This window comes from Telopea speciosissima, chromosome 2, assembly GCF_018873765.1.
Source record: "Telopea speciosissima isolate NSW1024214 ecotype Mountain lineage chromosome 2, Tspe_v1, whole genome shotgun sequence".
Taxonomy (NCBI): Eukaryota; Viridiplantae; Streptophyta; class Magnoliopsida; order Proteales; family Proteaceae; genus Telopea; species Telopea speciosissima.
The window spans coordinates 72156320-72178719 of NC_057917.1; the positions used below are offsets into that span (position 1 = coordinate 72156320).

At 38.1% G+C, this 22400-nt stretch overlaps 2 protein-coding genes across 5 annotated transcripts; both read left to right on the top strand.

The window, feature by feature from the left end:
• Positions 1-1201: 1201 nt before the first annotated feature.
• On the top strand, positions 1202-22222 carry LOC122652623. Of its 4 annotated transcripts, none has more exons than XM_043846413.1 (6): positions 1202-1207; positions 7514-7516; positions 15482-16501; positions 17606-18516; positions 20048-20104; positions 21799-22222. In XM_043846413.1, the coding sequence occupies exons 3-6, from the start codon at positions 15508-15510 to the stop codon at positions 22042-22044; spliced, it is 2208 nt and encodes a 735-aa protein (XP_043702348.1). In that variant the 5' UTR covers positions 1202-1207; positions 7514-7516; positions 15482-15507; the 3' UTR covers positions 22045-22222. The 4 variants fall into 4 exon arrangements, with proteins under 4 accessions (XP_043702348.1, XP_043702350.1, XP_043702347.1 ...); XM_043846415.1 differs by lacking the exons at positions 1202-1207; positions 7514-7516 and adding an exon at positions 15137-15240 and having other exon boundaries at positions 15365-15861; positions 15895-16501; XM_043846412.1 differs by lacking the exons at positions 1202-1207; positions 7514-7516 and adding an exon at positions 15137-15240 and having other exon boundaries at positions 15365-16501.
• LOC122651078 (probable esterase D14L) lies at positions 9583-11818 on the top strand. Its single transcript, XM_043844413.1, has 3 exons — positions 9583-9595; positions 9814-10288; positions 11345-11818. The coding sequence occupies exons 1-3, from the start codon at positions 9583-9585 to the stop codon at positions 11793-11795; spliced, it is 939 nt and encodes a 312-aa protein (XP_043700348.1). The 3' UTR covers positions 11796-11818.
• Positions 22223-22400: the final 178 nt, after the last annotated feature.

Genomic DNA, 22400 nt, shown 5'->3' on the forward strand with positions numbered 1-22400 from the left:
CTGTCTTAAGCATGATCACAGGTGCATTTGGAAATTGTAAGAGGAGATCCATTTGTGCTCTTCTTTCTTGTTGATTTCTTTGGAGGATATGAATGCTTATGTACATCCTAGAAGTGTATATTATGATAGGGAGAATGTTTCCTGTTAGGGGCAGGGATTTAGGAACCATATCGGATATGGTATCAGTTTCGGCTGATACCAATCAAGATCCGACCCATATCGGATGGATTTTCCCCGAGTTTCATTTAAATTTTGGTTTTTTTACCATCTTACCCTTGGTTCGTACTGATACTGGATTGGCCCCTGCTGATACCGATATGAATGGTTGATCCAATTCCAATTCCTTGAACAATGCTCTGGGGTGCAGCTTGTCTCTCCTGTGAAATGACCTCTCTGCCCTCTATTTTGAACCTGTTTGGAGGCTCTCATTGGATCTTGCCTACTCGTGAAGCCTCCGCTACCTGGCAGGGAACTCTGCTCCATTTAGATAACTATTGATATAATCATGGATCATATTTACTTAACAAATTGATTCATGTTGTAGTATGAAAGTTGCACCCCCTCTCGTCTCTCCTGTGAAATGACCTCTCTGCCCTTTATTTTGAACCTGTTTGGAGGCTCTCATTGGATCTTGCCTGCCCGCGAAGCCTCCGCTACCTGGCATGGAACTCTGCTCCATTTTGATAACCATTGATATAACCATGGATCATATTTACTAAACAAATTGATTCATGTTGCAGTATTAATTCTCCATTCATTATACTCTTCAGTATCTGAGTAAACTTGTCTTCTTCCTTTTCTTTTTTTTCTCAAATTTCGTGACTCTTTGTGCGATCCATTAAGATAGTGACTTCTACTGGTGTGGCCTGTAAACTTTAATCCAAAAAGGCACACTAAGAACTTGTGAAAACCGTCAACTTAAAGGCTGGTTATTTCTCACGAGAAAACCAAAGGCCTGGTGATTCTGTCAGATCTGGTTCGATTTTGGATTGGAGTGTTAGAAGATCGATTTCGCTCGACTGGGTCGGATCAGATCAAAACAGCACCAATAAGGTGTTTTTGTCTATAAAAACCAATTACTATCAATCTATTATTGATTTGGGTCTCCATTTTTTCATATAAAAATTAAAAAAAAAAGTATAAATAAGATAAGGGAGAATGTTCTCTGTGCCGTAATGCAGGCTATGCCCAGGCACATGGGCAGCCTGTGCAGGGAGCAGGGTGGTCATTGCACCCACCCCGGCACAGAGAACAGTGCCCCATAAGATAAAGTTTCCCTTCATCCATGGGGAAGGAGGATGGGCATATGTTTAGTTAATAGGGTTGGGAGTTAATGGGGATGAGTCCCATGTGCCATCACATGGTCACATCATTAGTGCAGAGGGATTTTTTTCTCCTATTGAAGAAAAACTTTTGACAAAAAAATTTGGACCGAGTTTCCTTCTACCCACGATCCCATTCACAAAGAGGCGGGAGAGGCTAGGAATGGGTATCGAGAGGGTATTTTGGAACATAAAAAAATCCTAGGAGGGATTTGTGAACCCTAGATTGGTGGATAAACCATCCTCTATGGGTGGAAGAAAACTTTGTTCAAAAACTTTATTGGTTTTGTTCGATTTTTTTCCCCAAAGGTTGGTTTTAGTCAGTCTCTTTGTTCGATCCAATTGATTTTGGTCTTTTATGGTTTCTAAAGTGGTCGATTTTGATCAGTTTAATTGGGTCGGTCTGGTTTTTGACATCCCTTGTTATGGACTTGAACGAACTATTATGGACATCATTAGGTTCTTGGTGAAAATCCCTTTCCAGTCCTACCGAGGGACATAAAAGTTAAAAAAGGGTGGAGCCTAGGAGGAGACTCCTACCAACATCAGAAACCGGCCCATCAATGAACCCTATACTGATATTAATTAATACGGATCGACTGTATTGTTCTTGATCGGACGATTTTGCCCTCCAAGATTTTGATATCATTTTTAACGCTATCAAGTCACATGGATCCTACACCCAGACACAAGAACATACTAAATTACCATCCTACCCACAGTGAAATAAAAAAATCCATCCATGATGATGCCGCTACATGACCAAGCAGCAATCTGTTGCCATTTTTTAAACCAATTTTCTATTCGCTGCTCCAAACTTCCGGTAGTATGTTTCAGGCATCTAGGGGATTTTCCATATATAATCAGTTCGAGCTGTATTTTTTTTTTTTGGGGGGGGGGGGGGAGATCAGAATCGACCTTGGCTGATTCTTCCGAGTCGACCAGAATTAGTCGATCTCATCCAATTTTTAGAACCATGTATTCTACCCCATGATGACTCATATCATAGTACCTTTTTTCTAAACCCTAATTAACATGGACGGGTCTTGAATAGGCCTAACCAACACTAAGAACAAGGGTGCACTTTACTCAATTAGGGGCTCAGAAGTTGCTTGTTTGTTAAGGGAGTTTCTTCTTTGTCTAAGACGGGGCGAGTGGTCTACGATCAACTACCACACTCGCCGTTATCGTATCCAAGTCATCAGTGGCCCACCACATCTTGGCTTATGGACTTATCCAACTTTAGTGACTCCTTAGAAAGACCATTGCAACGACAAACTAAGGACACATAACAAACTTAAACCCAAAAGTCACCAAGGAATCTACAAATTATTTGGGATATTCTCCCTCCACCCTTCTTATCCCTTCTTCTGTTTCTGGTCTTAAACTCGATTTATATAAATTTCTTTCTCTGTCGAAAGAAAAAACACATAACAAACACTTTCAGGTGGGCTTGGCCAATAAGGGAAAGCATAAACATCACGTCTCTTGCTCTCAATTCTCACGTGTGTGACTAATTTATGTGTGTGTGAATGTAAGAGAGAGAGAGAGAGAGAGAGATTCACACACCTTTATAGACTTTGACCCCATATTGTCACGTTTCACCCAATAAATGTGGCCGAAGTCTTGGGTGAAATTTTGGTAACCATAATAAAGGACCACGATTAAAGGTCAGACAAGACAAAAAGAGGGATTTAAAATCTAGTTTTGGATGAGAAGATTTAAAACCTAGGGACTTTCTCCAACTTGCTTAGTTGGTTTAAAATTTGTTTTTCTAAAGACGCAAAAATTTGCCAAAAAAATAAGGAGAAAAGAACCCTCTCATGTTACAACACCTCCATGTGTTGTGATTCTCTCTCTCTTCCCTTATAAAATGACATATCTGTCCCAATTATGGGAAGATAGAGATGGATTCAGGAGGCGTTAGCGTACGTTATGTAGTTGAGCAACATTTTTTCTACCCTGAATAAGTTGAAAAAAGATTCTCTAAGCAAGCAGGATATTCTACACATTCTCACGTTAATTTTTTTAATTATTCTTTCTCTTACTTTTAAAAAAACAAATAGGAATAAAGAATGCTACTTGGTTTGATTTCTAATTTCAATTGACCCATTTGGTCAGTTTAGTATATTCATTTTTAGCGATCTCCAAAACCTCTATTTGAAACCACCACAAGGGTTTGATTTCGATTCAATCTGGTTTTGTTCGATCGATTTCAATTGGTCCAATTAGTTTGAGTTAGATTTTGACAACCCCAAACCTTGGATGAAAGAGTCTTTCAAATTTAACATTTGCTCCAATGGTTTAGAGAGTCAGATTGCAAGGCTATCATATCAAACACAAGAAGGGTGAAATGATCCTATCAATGAAAAACCCCACCCCTAGTGACCCATGCTAACGCACCGACAACACAGCCCGACAACGATTACCTTCCCAAATTTTTATTAATACAATGAGGTTATTTGAATCAACGGACAACAGAATTTTTATAGATTGGATTTGATTATTAGGATTATGAGTGGAAGATTGAAGATTTCATTTGATTAGATGTTTTTTAATGAGAAATAAATGGTTTGATGTTGATTTAGCAAATTGATTAGTATTCATAAAGTTGAGTGTACCTTATGACTTTTGGGACACAAAATGCCAAAAGTTCATTTTTGGGATTGTGCTTCCATTGGTTTTTTGTTTTTTTTTTTTATGTTAATCTGAAATAGCCAAAGCTGACCTTTTGAAAGAAAAAGCCGTTAGATCAGAATCTTGAGTCGTTGCTGATAGATACCTCAAAGGTTCAAATCCGAAAGACTTTTTTTTGCTTTTTGGTTATAATTATCGGCGTAGACAAAGGAAGCTTTTGGAAGAGAAGGATGAGAATCTTTTTTGTCTTCATGTATCTCTCAGAGTCTTAAGGTTTGGTGAAAGGTTCCAATCCAACGGTAACCTCATGAAGACAAAAGTCCAAAACATACTTTTATTGTCGCCACTTACCCCCACTTAAAAGGATGATTTTTTCAGATCACAAGTCTAAATCCAAATTAACACGGCTCTTCCGACAGAATTGTGGCACGTCAGGCCGCCTTTTCGGACCAATTTTCAAAGGAATTTCATTCAAAAGTAAAAGAGCATGGATTTTTGCCCTAGAGTTTTTTAACTCTTGTTTTTTTATTTTGAGAAGAAAAAAAAAACAGCCTGTGCCCCCCCCCCCCCCCCCCACCTCTTAAATAAAAAATCTCATCTCTATTGGATTTTCGATATTGGTCTTGCGTTGAGAAAGGCCACACAACTTAACAACAAACTCCAATAAGGATGAAAAATTTTGTAGTTATAAAAAAAATTGAGATTAATGAAAGAACTGCCAATATATATGGAAAATGCAAGGGTTTGCCATGCTACACCAATCAAGATGTTGGAACTAGTTTCATCAAACAAGGGGCCCACAAGGTCATGGAGAAGAAAAAAATTATCAAGAGGAAAGAGAGTGAAAAAACATTCCCACGACATCAGAGTGCAATTTTCTTTTTACATGATTTATTTTATTATTTTTTATTATTTTTTCTTACTTTAATTATATAGATCCCATATGAAAGATATTTTTTTAGTACACTTATTGGTGTGACATGCAGATTCCTCCCTACATTGGCAAGGTGAGAAACCGTCTCCCTAAAAAATTATAGGAGAAAGATTCTCTGAGCTGTGGGGAGAGAGTATGACCACGTGGGATTCATTCATTCGGGGATATGTGCCCAACACTGTATGCACCTCTAATCCAATGATTTGAATCCATGTGCCTCAAGGAGATCATCCAATTAGCATTTCCTTGTATGAAAATGCTTCTCTTACTCCTAAAGATATCATATACAGGTAATTTACATCACCTTTGAGCCATGCAATCCCTATGCCACCTTATTGCCTAAATTTTGAATATTGAGAACATATATAAAGAAAAATATGCAATACATGTCGTGTTAATTATATAATTAAATTAGAGCCAAGGTTATTAAACTTAGAATCAAGATCAAGATTAGATCCAACTAATTCCATTCTAAATCAATCAAAATCAGTCAAAAATTGGCCGAAATCAGTCAAATTCTACCTGAACCCTAAAAACGGAGTGCAAAACAACCATTCTAAAACGGGAGTATTTGGGATTGGCCTCGACCGATCCCAAACCTAATCGAATGATTCAATAGATCCGATTCTATTTTTGAAAACCATGTTAGATCCCAAAACTTGACACGTATATGATCGATACTGGGCCAGTTAACATACCACGTGGCACAGATTAAGAAATATGAACTGCGTCTCTCCCTTATGATCTCTATCCATATGGACATGTATCCTTTTCTATCGGTTGAAAATGAGCAGTGCCAATAAATGCCAAAGATAAGTTTGGCAACTTGGCTTGGTCACCCTTTATGTTTTTATTACGTTCTGGTTCTTGATGGAATGGTTCTTTGTATGGAGACTATTTTGTTTATTACTCTTTTAAGTCTTTACCATCCAAAGAAATAGTGACTCAAGCATTCCTTGTCAATAGTAGTAGCGTGCCAAGCAAGGAACTTATTCCTTTTAAGCAGTTGAATTGATGGGCCATTCATAAATACCAAAAGCTGCAACCTAACACACACTCAATGCAGCTTTCTTTTTCTTATAAAGGTAGTGTTTTTTGGTGTGGGGTTTAAGCCTTGAGGGGACCTCACCACCCTATGTCGTTGGTATTTGGGTTTTTAGTAGAGAAGAAGGGATGTGGTTCTTCTCCCGGGAGCTCAGGGCCCTGGGAGCGTTCAGGAGGCATCAAGGGTTGGGTTTTGGCGCACATATCTCGGTACATGTCTAAAAATATATGCGATTCATTTCAACGATTGAATGTTTCTTGGGCGTGCTGAGCTCCCTGGAGAAGAGCTCAATCCGAGAAGAAGAGCTGCTTTGGCTTTTCAAATCTCAAGAAGATTCATGTTCTATGTCTATTACCTCTATAATTGATGATAGGTACGCTTGGAACATTACCTACAACAAAATTTAGAATGGTCTATGTGTTTTAAAAAAAAATCCATAAGAGTTAGCCATTTATTGGTTGTGTTGTTTTTAGTTCCATAGTTTGTTGTTGGTCGTGGATTTCTTGAATGGCCCTTCTAGAAATGCTTAGACTCTCTGGACCACCCTTATCTCTGCTGCCGCGTGGTGGTGGTCATCCACATCATTATCTTTCAATTCTTTAGATTTTATTATACTTTTGAAGCAAATTTTTTTAACCGTTTAGTTCGGGTTTTAAAACCTAGAATTGAAATCTGAATCTGGTCTAACCGATTATAATTCGATCTGAATCATGTTATTCCAACCAATTTGATTCTGGTCTAATATTTCACATGTTAACTTACAAAACACACATGACAATGATAACTCTTGATAATGATATAATGGTAAATCTTTTTATTTTTTTTAACTTTTGATTTAAAATATTTTTGAAAAATAAGACAAAGGCCAATCAAAAAAAGGTTATAACTTATGGTGACAAGAAGTGGGTTTCATGCAATGCAGATGAGGTTTGAAAGTTGAAATCTCACTAATGCCAGGTGAGGTCCTCAATTCCTCATATAAACCATAGTGGGGAAGGATCTCACATTTTGGCAGTGTGGAGATATGTCAGTGCAGGACTCACATGGTCAGAATGTGTGTTGGTCTGAGAAAGTATGATCTGAATGAGAATAGGTGTGAGAAAGTATCCACGCACTTTGTGGGCGTACGAATAGGGATGTAAATGGATAACCGAAATCCGAATCCGAATTCGCATCCGTATTCGTTTAGGGGCATCCGTATTCGTTTAGAGATATCCGGAAAAAAATCCGAATACTCTGATTAAAATCCTTCCGAAAAAAAATCCGAATACTTAATAATAAAAAATTAAGTAAATAATGATTTCAAGGGTTTTTGAAGATTAAATAAGTTCTAGAATATGATGAAAAGAGAATCATGATCTAAGAGATATGGATTGAGAGTGAATTGTATCCGCTAGGGGGAGGAAGGTCCGGGTTACACAAGGCAGAGATGTAAACGGATGGTCAAAAATCTGAATCCGATCCGCATCCGAATCCGTTTAGAGGTATCCGTATTCGACCAGGGAATATCCGGCTCCGATCACATCCGATCCGTATCCGATCCGTTTACATCCCTACGTACGAATCTTATTTCAGTAAGTCACATTAGGTGAAGAAAAAAATTGTCGTGGATCGGCAAGATATCTGAGTATGGAATCTCCCATGTCAAGCCAATGAGAGCATAGAAAGTATCACCACACGCCCAAATGTTAGGGTGACAATTATAATTGAAAATTGGAATCTAATCAAACCAGGGTCTTAAGAACCAAGATCGGATCGGTTGATGCTGAACCCAATTCTGGTTGATCCGACTAGGCCAATTCTTGTACAAATTGTAGTATTATGGTATGTTTGGCTGATTCCAACTAGGGTTTTAGTTCACGGCACTAGTATCAATCTCCGATGATACTGATAGGAGGATATCAATACGAATTGAACAACATTGGGTTAGAAATCAGATACGAATCAACTGATATGGCTGATCTGATACCAATACCCAAATCTATGATTTCAACTGCTTTTTCATCAATCCTAACCAATTATGATCCGAGTTTTTAAACTCTGAATTAGGGGTGTTAATCTGTCTGTTCAATGCAATTTCAGTAGGGTTGGTAATAGGCCAAATTGAAACCAAACTATCAATCCAAAAGTTGGTTTTGGTCAATTTCAATTTCGATCCGATTTGGACCAATTTACGTAATGAATCTTATCAGAATGCTATTGGTCCGATTTCAGTTTTTCATATTTGTGCATTAAGAAGATAATGAAAATAATGATTTTTTTTGGTTTAGCGATTATCTTTCGTTTTTTTTATCGGTTTTGGTTGATCCATTCAGTTGGACCAGATCAATTTCACTTTCCATGAGAACATAAAACCAAACCACTAAGAGTTAGTTTGCTCCGGTTCAAACTGAACCGATCGGTTTTCGGTTGTCAGAACGATTCGGCTAGAAATCGACACCCTACTACCCTGAATCAAACTAGTTGAGAACATTAATTGCCTTTTTAGTTAAATTTACGGTCAATTGGAGCGTTTTATAGTACAGTGTCCTGTTGTTGGGCGTCAGCAATCCTTTTCTATAAGGGAACGTGGTGGGACCCACCCACATTGAATGAGTGGAAAAAGGTGGTTCTTGGACTTATATTCATCGTTAATCCGTCCTTCCGTCGACATATACAAAGCGGTCCCCACCACTTTGCGTCCTTAACTCTGAACAACACATGAGGACATGACACACGTCATAATCCCATGCATCTCTTCTCCACAAAATCCTCTTGTGGCTGTCGTTTATTGTCCCTCCTTTGTCTTTCTAATCTCTTTAATTATCTTAATTACCCTTACTTAATAGATAAATGTAATGTCCGTAATGTACTTATCCCATTATTGAGTTTTAAATTTGGTTTGGCTATTGTTTACTAAATGACTTTATTGACCTTTTTTATTTTCTATTTCTTTTTACCAAGCTATTTAGTTAGGGTTTAGGGTGTTAAGATTTCAATTTTACTAACTACAAGAGATATCTACCACTACCGAGGGAGGGGGGGAGTGCAGGTATCTTTTTTTGGCACAAATATTCAATCAGTAAAACCGATCCCTTGACTTCCTGGGAGCATGCGTTTCGATGGGCAAGCCTCCATCCAATCGAGCTAACGGTTGTTTGCAAACTAAGAACTAAAATAGAATTTAATTAATAATAATCGAACATGAAACGTAATCAAGGATTAAAGAATCAGAATTGGATCAATCGATGATAACAACGATCTGGATTCTAGCCTATCTGGGTCAACTAACCCCCTCCCAAAATCTAGGGTTAGGGCATATTTTGGCCAATATAATGGATTCCTCCTTGATTCTGATCTAATCCAGATTGATGCCAATCTAGATCCCAATTCTAGGTTTTTATTCCACCGAGACTAATCTGGATCCCGATTACGGGTTTTTAACAGGTCAAGACCGATCCGCATCTCAATTCTGGGTTTTTAATCCTTGAACATAATCAACGGTCCTCATAATACTCAGCCAGATAAGGAAAGGCTTCTTTTAGTTCTTTGTAACCTTGGCCTCACTATAGTAGATCCACGAGGATCTTGTGCCTCTTAAAAGTTCTCCTTTAATTTCGCAACCCAAGAGCATGGGGGGGTTATTTAGTCAAATTGCCGAGAAAATGGATGAAGAAGGTAATGAGGACTAAAAATATCCAAGTGACTGTGAAGCGTGAAGCCACTCACTCAAATTGTAAAATTATTTCCAGGAAAGGGTAATTGTTGTACCAATCGGTGACCAAACATGAGATTACCTTAAAATGATAATTTTAAAGAACTTGTAATGTTCTCTAATCTCTTCCTATATATAGGAAAGCAGATAAACGGAAAAACAGCATAAGATTTCGTCCCAGTTACCAAACACTTCATAAAAATCTCTCTTTCTCTCTCCCTTTTCCTTCTCCTGCTCCTTCTTCTTCTTCTGCTTCTGTTGAAGATAGTGATCATGGTGGAGAAGAAGATGAGTCTCTCAACCTCCATGAACGCAAAAATAATTGGTTCAGGGAAAGAATCTGTGGTTCTAGCTCATGGATACGGAGGAGATCAATCAGTTTGGGAGAAAATCCTTCCAAACTTAGCTCAACGTTATCGTGTTCTGGTTTTCGATTGGAGCTTTTCAGGTGCCGTTAATGATCTGAACCTCTTCGATCCTGAAAAGTATTCTTCTTTCGATGCCTTCGCTAACGACCTCATTTCTCTCATGGATGAGATGAACTTCACTTCCTCTGTTCTTATTGGTCACTCCATGTCTGGTATGGTTGGATGCATTGCCTCCATTAAAAGACCAGATCTCTTCAAGAAGCTTATTCTTCTCGTAGCTTCTCCCAGGTATGGACTATGGACTCCCTTCTTCAGAATTTTCTTGGTATGTTAAATGGACGGTGTACGTAGATTGATTGTTTTGACCGAGTTAACAGATCTGATCTACATCGTCTGTTTAAACCCTAGGTGGTTGTATAGAGGGAGTACAGAAATCGGACCAATAGATCTTCTTCTTAGACTTAGTTCTGGGGGCCAGGCTTAAAAGCTTTTATGGTCTCATCACATCATATCGTAGGGTACGACCCTGAAACTCTATCGTCACCCATCAGTTGTCAAGATACGAGCAATCTTTTGTCTAAGGACCTGGTATGCATTAGAATTTCAGGCAGGCAAAAGAAAAACACGTATTTTAATAAAAAGGTTCTGGACCGGCCTGATCGGTCATATCGGAGTACCGTACGCCTGGCTCCCACTGGTCCATTTATTTGACTTTTAACTTTTGAACGGTACTTTTAGTTACTGGCTTCTTTTAAGTATGGCCAGCCAGATTACATAAAACCTAACACTCCCAGGCAAGGTTCAAAATTCAAGTATCGAATTCGGTACCGGTTACCGGTTATTGTCAAAACCTTTTTAGATCACGATTGGATCGATGTAAATTGGTTGAGATTGGTCAAAAAACGTTCAAAATCGTCTTTCTATGGATCGGGTCATGTGTCAGCCAAAGTTGATGGATGTTTTTGATCTCATCAATATCGCTTGGTATCAATCAAGATAATATAAAAAAAAGGATAAAAAATAAACAAAAAAACTTACAAACTTCTAAAAAATAAAAAAATATTCAGTCGGATCAGTCAAGGAACCGAGTTGGCCGATCCAAGGAACGATCCAGTCAAACCTTGTTTTATCGATCTAATCTCGGGCTTGGCCTCGATCGATACCAATCCAATCTAGCCAATATCGGCCAATCCGATCCAAGATTTAGAACCATGCTCCCTGGCCTATAGCGTTGGGTTCTAGGTTGGATGATCCAACTCTTACCTTGGCTCTGATACCACTTGTTAAGGTTTACTTTGGTAGAACTCATTCCTATCATATCCGATGTGGAACTATTTTTTACAGGTATTTGAACACAGAAGACTATGAAGGAGGATTCGAGAAATCAGACGTGGAGCAACTACTTTTAAACATGGAATCCAACTTCAAGGAATGGGTGCCAAGCTTTGCTGGGCTTGTGGTGGATGCAAGGGACAATGTTTCTGTGGACAAGTTTGGAAAAATGTTGGGAAGAATGAAGCCAGAAGTGGCACTCTCAGTGGCCAAAACCATTTTTTTCTGTGACCAGAGAGATTTTCTTGAGAAAGTTGTTGTACCATGCACCATAATTCAGACCAGCAATGATGTGGTCGTTCCTGTATCTGTTGCACACTACATGCAGAAGAAGATCAAAGGGAAGACAACCTTGGAGATCATGGAAGCTGATGGGCATTTCCCTCAACTTACAGCCCATCAGCTGTTCCTTGATGTTCTTGATAGGGTCTTTGGTTTTGATTCTGAAGATAAGAATCTTTAATGAACACAATAGAGAGAGAGAGGTAGTATTGGCTAGTTTGTGTAGGGTTGTTGTAGGGATTGCCTTAGGTTTTAGGGTTTCATTCCATCAGTGTGTTGTAGCTGGTTTTAGTCCATTTGGTTTTGGAATCTAGAACTGTGAATTCTTGATGTGATTCTTGTTTGTGATTATCAAAGCCTAGAAGCAGGGACAAAATGTACTCTCTTCTCACATACGGTTCAAGGTATTGGTATCGGTATCGGTATAGATCGTATTTGTATCAATACTACTTGATACTGATACGATTTTGATACCATAGCAGTGGTATTACTACAAGGAAGGATAAAATCGTTCAAAAAAATAAGGTATAGAATTCCTTCACCAGACTACTAGTGATGTGGTCTTGTGATTGGACTCATGTGTCAACGTTAATTCGGATCCCCAATTGTGCATGATCGAAAATACTTTTTTATATGATCAAAGAGTCAGAGCTCCATGATAAGAAGATTCTCGCTTCGCCATAGATGAAGAAAAATTGTGTTCAATATATCTAATTTTTAATTTTCAGATTAAAGGAATTTTATTGCAAATTAAATATAAATTTAATTATAAAATTTAGTGTGTTTTAGAATTAATTATTCCACCATGTGAGGTAATAATTATTACAAAACTTTTCATTTTCGCATTGATTTGATTTCACTTTCCTTCTCTCTATTTTCCAGACGATCAAACTGAGTCGACCATGTTTCATGTACACAACTGTGAATGAAAACCAGTTCCTATTAAAATTTCATGATCTTTTTTGTGTTACTAACAAATTGGTAAATATGATAAAAGATTCTGAATGAGTGGCCCCAAAATTTTTGAACATGATAGAGATTAGTAGTAGGCCAAAGGCTGGGCATGCCGACACTGTGCCCAGCCTACATCTGTCTCTCTCCCAAACCCCTATGGAAATGACCCCTTACCCTCCCCATCCACCCTTTGGGTACAATTGCTAGGTCCAGGAAAACCAATAGCGTGCTCAACCGTCTCCCTCGGTCATAATTTCTCTAAACTATGAGGGCAAGGTACACTAGCACATCTATGTCTAGCTCTCTAGTTCTCACATGAAATGACCTTGAAGCCTTTCTAAGTATACCATTTTGTCACACCTCATTCGTGTGCTTTCTTGTGTTGCTTGCTTAGAGAACCCCCTCTCATAGAGATTGAGGGTAGTAGTCAACTAAGATCAGGCACAAGGCTATCCGTTTATCAACCCTATCTAAAATAAGTTTCCAGTTGTCCTAAAGGTTTGGTGCACGGTCAAGCACGGTCAAAACCAATTGTGGGATGGGACAATGGACTATTTGACGCATCATAACCCTCCCACCTCTTATGCGTTGTTGATGAAAACCCTCCCCTTGTCCTATTTAAAAAATGGGCAAGAGATCGTTGTCAGGAGTGGGGCGTACGTACAAGCATCAACATAGATGGAACTTTTTATTTTACGAGTGGGTACGATAATTTCACGTGCTCTTATGTCTAGGCGCAAGATCCACTCGACCAGCAGCATTCTTTCTAGTTTTAAATATAGCGAATGTCATTAGGTGGATAGAGCGTGGCCAGAGCCACAGACCCTTCAACTTTGCCAAGTAAGTCTGGAAACTTAGGCTTCGTAACAATGGGTTAGATTAAGTTTGGGCTTTTTTTAGCCCATCCCAAAGCCTAATGTCCTGGGCTTGTAGGCATTTGGGCCTGTCAGGCTGATTATCTCAGAAAAGCCCATACAGTAATAAATACTATTATTTTACTCGATTGACCATTTTCAGCTTCTTGCGAGTTGCGCGACAGAACAGATTTTAAAATGATCCAAATCGTTTTGGGCCTTTAGGCCCAGTGATCCAATTCCAATGAGCCGACCTAAAAATACTAGCTAGAAAACATTGGGAGGTAGTAGTAAGTAGAAATACTATAATTTTCATTAACCAATGCGCATCTCAGTTGGTAAAGACTAACACCTCACAAGTAAGAGTTATGAGTTCAAATCTCCTTGGGACCTAAGGGTTACCCAATGCACAAGGGTTCTGCCACTGCAGGGTAGGTCATAATACAAAAACGAAACCGAAACGATTTCTCGAAACCAGATTGAACCGTTTAATAAACGGTTAGTGAAGATTTCTACCATTTAAACTGGTTATATAAGTGAATGTATACTGTAATATAATAAATTGAGAGTTTGTCTAATACTATAATATAGATAATATGTAAAAGCATGAAGGTGAGAGAGAGTATGTAATATTGAGAAAGGGTCTATGAGCCTAAGGCATACATTGCTTTTCTTCACTTTCATTATCATATTAATGAAAGAAACAGTGATTTAAAAAACAAAACAATATGAGAGGGTGTAGTGTACCTTTGTCATTGCTCAGAGAACCCTTTCCCATGGAATATATTACATGGACAAGAGATCTTTGTTTGGTCATGTAGCCCTTGTACGAGCATGTGGGCCAATGAGAGCACACACAATGGTATCAACACTGATATGATTTTTTATTTCAAGAGGGGTTAGGCTGTAATTTTGTGTGCTTCTATGTCTAGGCGTAGGAGCCACGTGATCAAGTGACGTTCTTTTTCTTATATTGGTGGGAGAGATTATTTATAATATAAATTACGTAGTTTTTTTTTTTTTGATAGAATTATTACATATATAATATATAAATAAACATACCGGTGAGAGAGTGTGTGTATATAATATAAGGGAAAAAGAACTCTATTTGGGAGTGTGACCTATGCTAACACTCACATGAGTTCTCTCTCCTCTTCCCCCCCTCCTATTTGGGAGTGTGACCTATGCTAACACTCACATGAGTTCCCCCCCCCCCCCTCTTATCTAATTTATAGGGAAAAAGAACATTACTTGGGCGATGTGCTGCCCTGCGCCCAGATGCAGGGGAATGTACGGTGTGCATGTGCTTATTTCAATCTGTTTTAGTACCAATCAAGGGGAAATGGATTCTTTTCCACCATGTGATTGGTACTAAAAGAGATTTACGTTGCCGCCAGAATCAGTTGGGGTACAATGATACAATGAGACAGAGATAACCAATTCGTGATATTCTCGAGGTGAGATAGGGTTCTTCTCACCGTCTGATTGGTACCAGAAAGATTCAATTCTAATTTAAAAGTTTAGGTATTCCAATCGAATGCACAAAGAAACAGCACCCCTAGGAGCAGTTAGTCGTAGGTGCGACGCCTTTTTTTTAAATTTGAAACCTTGCTCAAGTCTGACTCTGAAAATTCTCTCTCTCTCTCTCTCTCAATCTCTGTCCGAGAGAAACTAGGTTTCTTGCATGATCGTCTACTTAATTGATGTTTTTTTTTTTTCTTCTGTATTTTCATAATCTCTCCACTGTTCTGCAATCAAGGATGCGAAACATCTGTTATCTTCTCTCTTGTTGTACAATTGATCGTGAAGAAACTTATAGTGAGTAGCTCTGGTTGACTTTTCCCTTAATATAGCATTCTTGAATTCGTTAACGCAGCTCAGAAGTTTTAGAAATTCTGTATTCAAGAATGTGAAAGATTGTTTGATTTCTTGCTGCATATAGGTCTACCGATTGCGGAACTGTAAACTGTCACACGGGGTTCTTGCTTTGGTTGTGCAACAATTCTTGGTTACTTAATCAAAATCTTCTGAATTGGATAAGGAATTTGGGTAGTTAGAGTTTTCTTGTATAAGTGGAAAGAATTCATGGAGGAAAGTGACGATAGAGATTTTCAAGGAAATGTTGTTAGGCAGACATCTCTACGTCAAAGCGGGAACTTGAAATCTTCGTTTTCAGGGAGATCAACTCCTAGGGGTTCTCCTTCGTTTAGAAGATTACATTCCAGTCGAACTCCTCGAAGAGAAGCTCGAAGCAGTGGAGGGTGTTTACGGTGGATAGCAAGTAACCGTTTGCTGTTATGGTTATTCTTAATAGCTCTCTGGGCCTATCTAGGGTTTCATGTTCAGTCCAGATGGGCTCATGGTGATAACAAGGAAGAGCTGATAGGTTATGGAAGTAAACCAGGTGGTATTTACAACATGGAACAGGATCATCAACCACAATTGATTACAAACAGAGATTCTACGGCAGTTGAAAATGCTTCTACTGAGAATAAAGAAGAAATACAAAATGTATCACAATTTAAAAGACTGGATTTATCTTTGGCCAAAAATGGGGATCACCTTCCACCCCATAGAAGGAAGAGAAAGAGATCAACTGTGGAGAGAAGGTCACGTGGTAAGACAAGTGGAAGACAAAAGAGTGTTGTTGAAGGTCGAAACAGCAGCTTGGAAGAGTGGGAAGTGGAAATTCCTAGAAGAAATACTTCATTTGGTTTGTTAGTTGGTCCCTTTGAGTCGACAGAGGATAGAGTATTGGGATGGAGCCCTGAAAAGCGAAGAGGTACCTGTGATCGGAAGGGAGCGTTAGTGCAACTCGTCTGGTCTAGAAAATTTGTGTTGATATTCCACGAGCTTTCAGTGACAGGGGCTCCACTTTCAATGATGGAATTGGCCACCGAGCTTATGAGCTGTGGAGCCACAGTGTCTTCTGTGGTTCTTAATAAGAAGGGTGGATTGATGGCAGAGCTTGCTAGGCGAAGGATCAAAGTGCTTGAGGACAAGACAGAGCTGAGCTACAAAACTGCTATGAGGGCTGATCTTATCATTGCAGGATCTGCTGTATGTGCATCGTGGATCGGTGAGAAATCCCTTCCCAACAGTTTCTAACTTTGACTTAAATTACAACTTGCAATGTGTTTTCTGTAATCCTGATTCCTGATTCCAAAAGTACTTTGTTGCTATTTTTGGTGTTTGCAGTATAATTAAATTGCATTGGAATCTGAGTTTATGATAAATCCATGATTGATTATTATTTTCTTGCCCTGAAAATTTATCTATCAAGTTATTGTAGGGGTAAAGCTGAAATGACTGGTATCAGTCATTTCAGATATTAAAAAGAATTTGTTTGGGCTATTATTCTTGAAACACTAGAACACTTACTGTCACTGCTATTTGCATAACAAGTTATGGGCCGCTCTATTTAATCCATAAAAGGAACTAATAACCAGATTGTCATACTGTACACTTAACTATATTTTTGCGATGCAGCAAATTCTTGATTTGCTGGCAATTTAATTTGTTAGTTAGCATATATCATCTTATCTTGTACTTCATCTTGGAAGAGGTGCCTGCTTCTGAATGGTGTTACCTTATATGGTTTTCCAAACCTCCATGTGATATTGTGATATCCCACATGCCAACGTTTAGGCTTGTTTAGTCAAATTTAAAGATGCTAATATTTTTTATGGCTCATTATTAAGTATGTACAGTTGTATTCCAATTTCCCCAATCTTGATAATGGTTTTTTATCTATCGTAGATGCATTGCTAAGTCTATTTATCTGTGTTTCTTTATAGCAAGCATTGAACTATAGTTTCTGTTCTGCCTGAAATGTGAATCCCACCCTGTTTATATTGATTCAAATACCATAGTATACAGTTGTGGAAGCATGCAAAGGGCATGGATCTCTTTAGTCCTTTGTAATTGAAACCATATGTGACCTTTTTATTTCCTGTTACAATTTATGCTTCTAATTGGAAGCAGAAGTCTGGAATTCAAATGCCTCTGGGTTCAGTATAAAGTTTACTATTTTCTGTTCTGGTATTGGTATTTTCTTCTTAGAATGTTTTGTAAGTAAAATTATACATCCAATCAGATGGACCCTAAGAGTAAAATTAGATCATAATTCTTTGGTCTACTTTATTGTGATTTAACTTGAATTGAAATCAACATTTTGTTTCAGAGCAATACCTCACACGATTTCCTGCTGGATCAAATCAAATTGTTTGGTGGATCATGGAGAATCGGCGGGAGTACTTTGATCGATCAAAGCTAATGCTCAATCAAGTAAAAATGTTGATGTTTCTTTCTGAATTACAGTCTAAACAATGGCTAGCATGGAGTGAGGAAGAAGGCATTAAGCTGAAGTCTCAGCTTGCTTTGGTTCCACTTTCTGTAAATGATGAACTGGCCTTTGTGGCAGGCCTTCCTTGCTCCCTAAATACACCATCTTCCACCATTGAAAAGATGATGGAGAAAAGGCAGCTTCTAAGAGATGCAATTAGAAAGGGGATGGGATTAACAGATAATGATATGCTTGTGATGTCTCTTAGTAGCATCAACCCTGGAAAGGGCCAACTATTGCTCCTTGAATCAGCCAGATTGGTGGTTGGACTAGACCTTTCTCTGGTAGAGTCGGAAAGCATTGATTTGATAAAAATAGGCCAAGATTATTCTTCCTTGCCTATAAAGAAACCTTCAAGAGCTTTGTTTCAACATAAGCACCAGATTAACGAATCCTCCAATGAATTATACAGTTTTGACAAATCTACTCTTACTTTAAAGGAAGCTGAGCAGAAAGACTTGAAGTTACAGATTCTCCTCATGCCCACCAATGACACGAATGCTTCAACCTCTGACAGTGATGTCAAAATGAGGAAACTTTTGTCTGACAAAGAGGGGACTAAAAAGCAGAATCTTAAAGTTTTAATTGGTTCTGTTGGATCCAAGAGTAATAAAGTGCCTTATGTCAAAGGTATGCTCAGATTCTTGTCTCAACACTCAAATCTGTCAAAGTCAGTGTTATGGACTCCAGCAACTACACGTGTTGCCTCACTCTATGCTGCAGCAGATGTTTACATTATAAACTCCCAGGTGATCATGTCTTCCTCATTTTCAACTCACTTGGTGTTAATATATATTCCCAGTTTGACAATTCTTTCTTATTGCATTTACATGAAAAGCATTGTTGTCTTCGGAATCAGACATTGGGTTATGTTTCTGATTGCAGGGTGTAGTTAAATAACTGATGATGACTATCCAACTTGAGATATATATTGACTAGGATTGGTTATACAATGGGTGACGTCAATCCAACTTCATAAAAGGTGGATTGGTCTTATATATATAGGGAAAACATTGTTGTAACTGAGGTTGGCGAGGAAAAAAAAACATAACCTTACTTTTTTTTCACTTTTAGTATAACAAACATTTTTTGCAATGAGGGTGAATCCTGTAATTTCACATGTCTACTCGAAAATTTGCAGATTTTAATAATAACATAATGACAATTCACTTTCAAATTATTTTGAAAACATTTTTTTACCCCCACATTAAATAACTTTTGGGGATAAGACAAAGAAATCAAAAGAAGGTTACAACTTCTCACTTCACCATTTTGGTGACAAGATATCCCCATTTGTTCTGAAAATCTTCCTTGCACAATAATACAAATAGTACCAGAGGTTCCCAAAAGCTTGGTATTTTCATATTGTTACAGTAGGGTCCTTTGATGGACTAATTGAAGCATCTCTTCACTAGACCTATCACTAGTTTGAAAATTTGGCTTGAGAGGGGGTTCCAGGGGTCCCTTGTACTTGGGACCTTATTCGATAGCCAAATGTTTTGGTTGGATATGTAGGTTTCAGCCTTTTCTGTTGTTGAATTCTAAGCCTCAAACTCTTGCTATTTTTAAGGTTATCTATAAAAAAGGAAGTTGCAAACAAGAAGCAAAATGTGTATACCTCAGTTAAAACCTTCACTGAAAAGGTGCATGTTAAATACAAACCTATCAGATCATTGGACACTCTAATGGTTTTCTATCTGGAGCAGAGCTTTAGTGTTTGTTGTAGGAAGCTTGCAAAGAGGGAGCTAAAATTGTGATAGATCTTACTAGAATTTTCTAGACAAAAAGCAATCAGAAAATAACCCTTCTTGATTTGTACGACAAGGATCTGCACCATTCGATCTTTTTGATCCAATATGTGAGCGTGTATGAAACTCATAATTGTAAGGTTACAGAATATCATATATCCTAGGGAAGGTTCTGTTTGGATTTTAAATTGATTGATAATGGTCATGGAATCGTTTTCCCATATTGGGAAAACTATGAACCCTGCAGATTCATGGTACTCCCAGCACATTACTGATAATACTGTCATGTAATATCTGTAGAATTTTCTTGTTTATCTATGAAAACTGAAAATAAAATTTGAGAATCTGAGAGTGGAAATGTTAAATTTTGAAGAAAAGTAATATAATTGATTCAACCAAGTATAAAATCTTCAGGTATTTGTCTATGTTCCATGTCCCATTATCATCTTCCCATGATTTCTAATGTCTTCAGTTCTTACAATTACGTAAGTTTATCGAGTAAATATTTAAGTACTTGTCAACTGGTGTACAGGGGCTTGGAGAAACATTCGGAAGAGTGACGATTGAAGCAATGGCATTTGGCCTTCCAGTATGGCTATCATATAAACTTGTCTCTTTTTTCTTCTATTGAAGCAGTTTAGCTAATTTTATACCAAAGTTTATTAACCGGACTGAGCCGCCCTGGCTGTTTCCCCTGATTGCCCTTGTACGATAAATTCACTATGCCAATTCACATTTCAATCCCCCTAAGTTAGTGATTATTATCTCCTCATCATCTGCTCATCACTAGCTCATGTTTGACCACCAGCTTAAGCTTACTTGCTGTAGCTCAAATTTCTGGTATTACATGACATGGTCACTTGCTGCCTTGAAAGTTAATATTGCTGAAAAGCTTTCAAGTAATCATCTCATGTGCCTTAGTATAATGCTTGATATTCTGCCTCACAAACATAAATTGGGAACCATACACGTCTTTTATTCTTTCTTGTATTTATGATTAGTTGTTTGGTTATTTTTTAATGTTGCTGGACAAAATTATTCATGAACATGGTGGCAACCAACTTCAGCATATGCTTGAACCGTCAAAAGGTTGTAAAAATCTGAAAAAGCACTCTAGAGGGATTGTATCACACTATCACCATCACTCATCAAAGTCTTGCCTCACCTCCTTTTCCTTCCTGTCTTCCCTTCCTTCAGAGCCTCTGACCTGCAACAGGCTACTTCTGATCACAGGTGCCAACCATAGCCTTATTCAAAATACCATCTCAATTAACACTCTTTTTATTTCACCATTGACTGGAACTATTTCTAGAGAAATTTAGGAAACCCATATAAGCACACAAAGCCACTTCAAGGAGATACTATTACATCAAGGAGTATCTCTAAAACTAACGTACATACATTCATGTTTTTTGAAAACTTTCTTATTTCTAAGGGACCTACCATCTTTTCCCTGGTTAAACATTTTGACATGTTGCACCAGGTTAGCCATTCTATTTTTCAAGGCGCCCCCTTCCTCTCCTTGATAAATTGGTGGTAGTCTGGCCCTGAAACCAAGATAGTGGCCTTAGCAATTGCAGACTTCGCTGCTTAGCAGGCATCTACACCAAAAACTCTAGATTTTACTGAAGTGCATGTTAGATAATTGCAGGAAATATTAGTTTCCCTCAACCATCCTTTGGTATGTCTGACATGTATTTATATGCAGATATGCACACGAAGTTATATCACCCTTGCCCTTAGGATCACCTTTCAGTTTCAAACTAGGTAATCCCCCGTGGTTGATGCTAGAAAAGCCCTTTTCCATTAAAGAGTTCATTAGGGTAACCATTTCTTCATTTGGTAGGTCTGGATCTCTACTCCCACTCTGTAGCTTACTACAAAACATTACCAGGTTAGGGTTTGTACAGTGAGATGCTTCATGATCAATTAAAGATTCAACTAGTTCCAATAGAAAGTGGTGTTTCCTCATGTCATCCCATCGCTTACCAAAATAGCTTTCTTAACCCACTGAGAATAGGAAAGCCACTCATTTTCCTAGGTTTACATATTTGCCTTCTATCTATTTTTAGCTATTGTAAGAAATATTTGCAACAGAAGCATAAGAAAATTCATCAGGTGACTTCATTGGTAAGAACTTTTGATTATTAAGTTGGTATGAAGTCAAGAACTCATCAGAACACATGATTCTCAGTTGTCTAGTTAACCATCAGATCTACTAATTGAAAATCCAACCAAGAACAAAAGGTAGGATTTAGTAACCAAATTTGTCTTTGGGTGCAGGTTCTTGGAACAGATGCTGGGGGGACAAAGGAGATTGTCGATCACAATGTAACAGGTCTTCTTCATCCAATCGGGCATCATGGTGCTCAAGTCCTTGCTCAGAATATCCAATTGTTGCTTAAAAACCCAACAATGAGGAAACAGATGGCGATTAGCGGGAGGAGGAAGGTGGAGAGGATGTACTTGAAGCACCACATGTACAAGAACCTTGCAGATGTCCTATTGAAGTGCATGAGAATCAAATAGGAGCTAAAAGTTTACAGTTTTTTCTCGTATGTAAACCGTGAGGCTGGTGAGTACGAGTGTATATAGCCTTTTTAACTGTTCTGATTGGCCAATTTTTTAACTGGTTCTGTAAATCATACCAGTAAAAGGAAAAAGAAAAAAAAAAAGAAGGAAAAAAGTAAGAAGCTTTCTTCATTGATATGTATCTGTTTCAATATAAGAGAGTGACTAGGAAGCTCTGAGCTTGTAAGGTGCTGCTTTTTTTTGTCCCCAAATGGAATTATAAGGATTAAAATCAAACAATGAAAAGGCATAAGAAAGATTTATGATTATGAATCTTTGTGAACATGTTATACAGATGAATACTTACAGCGTTT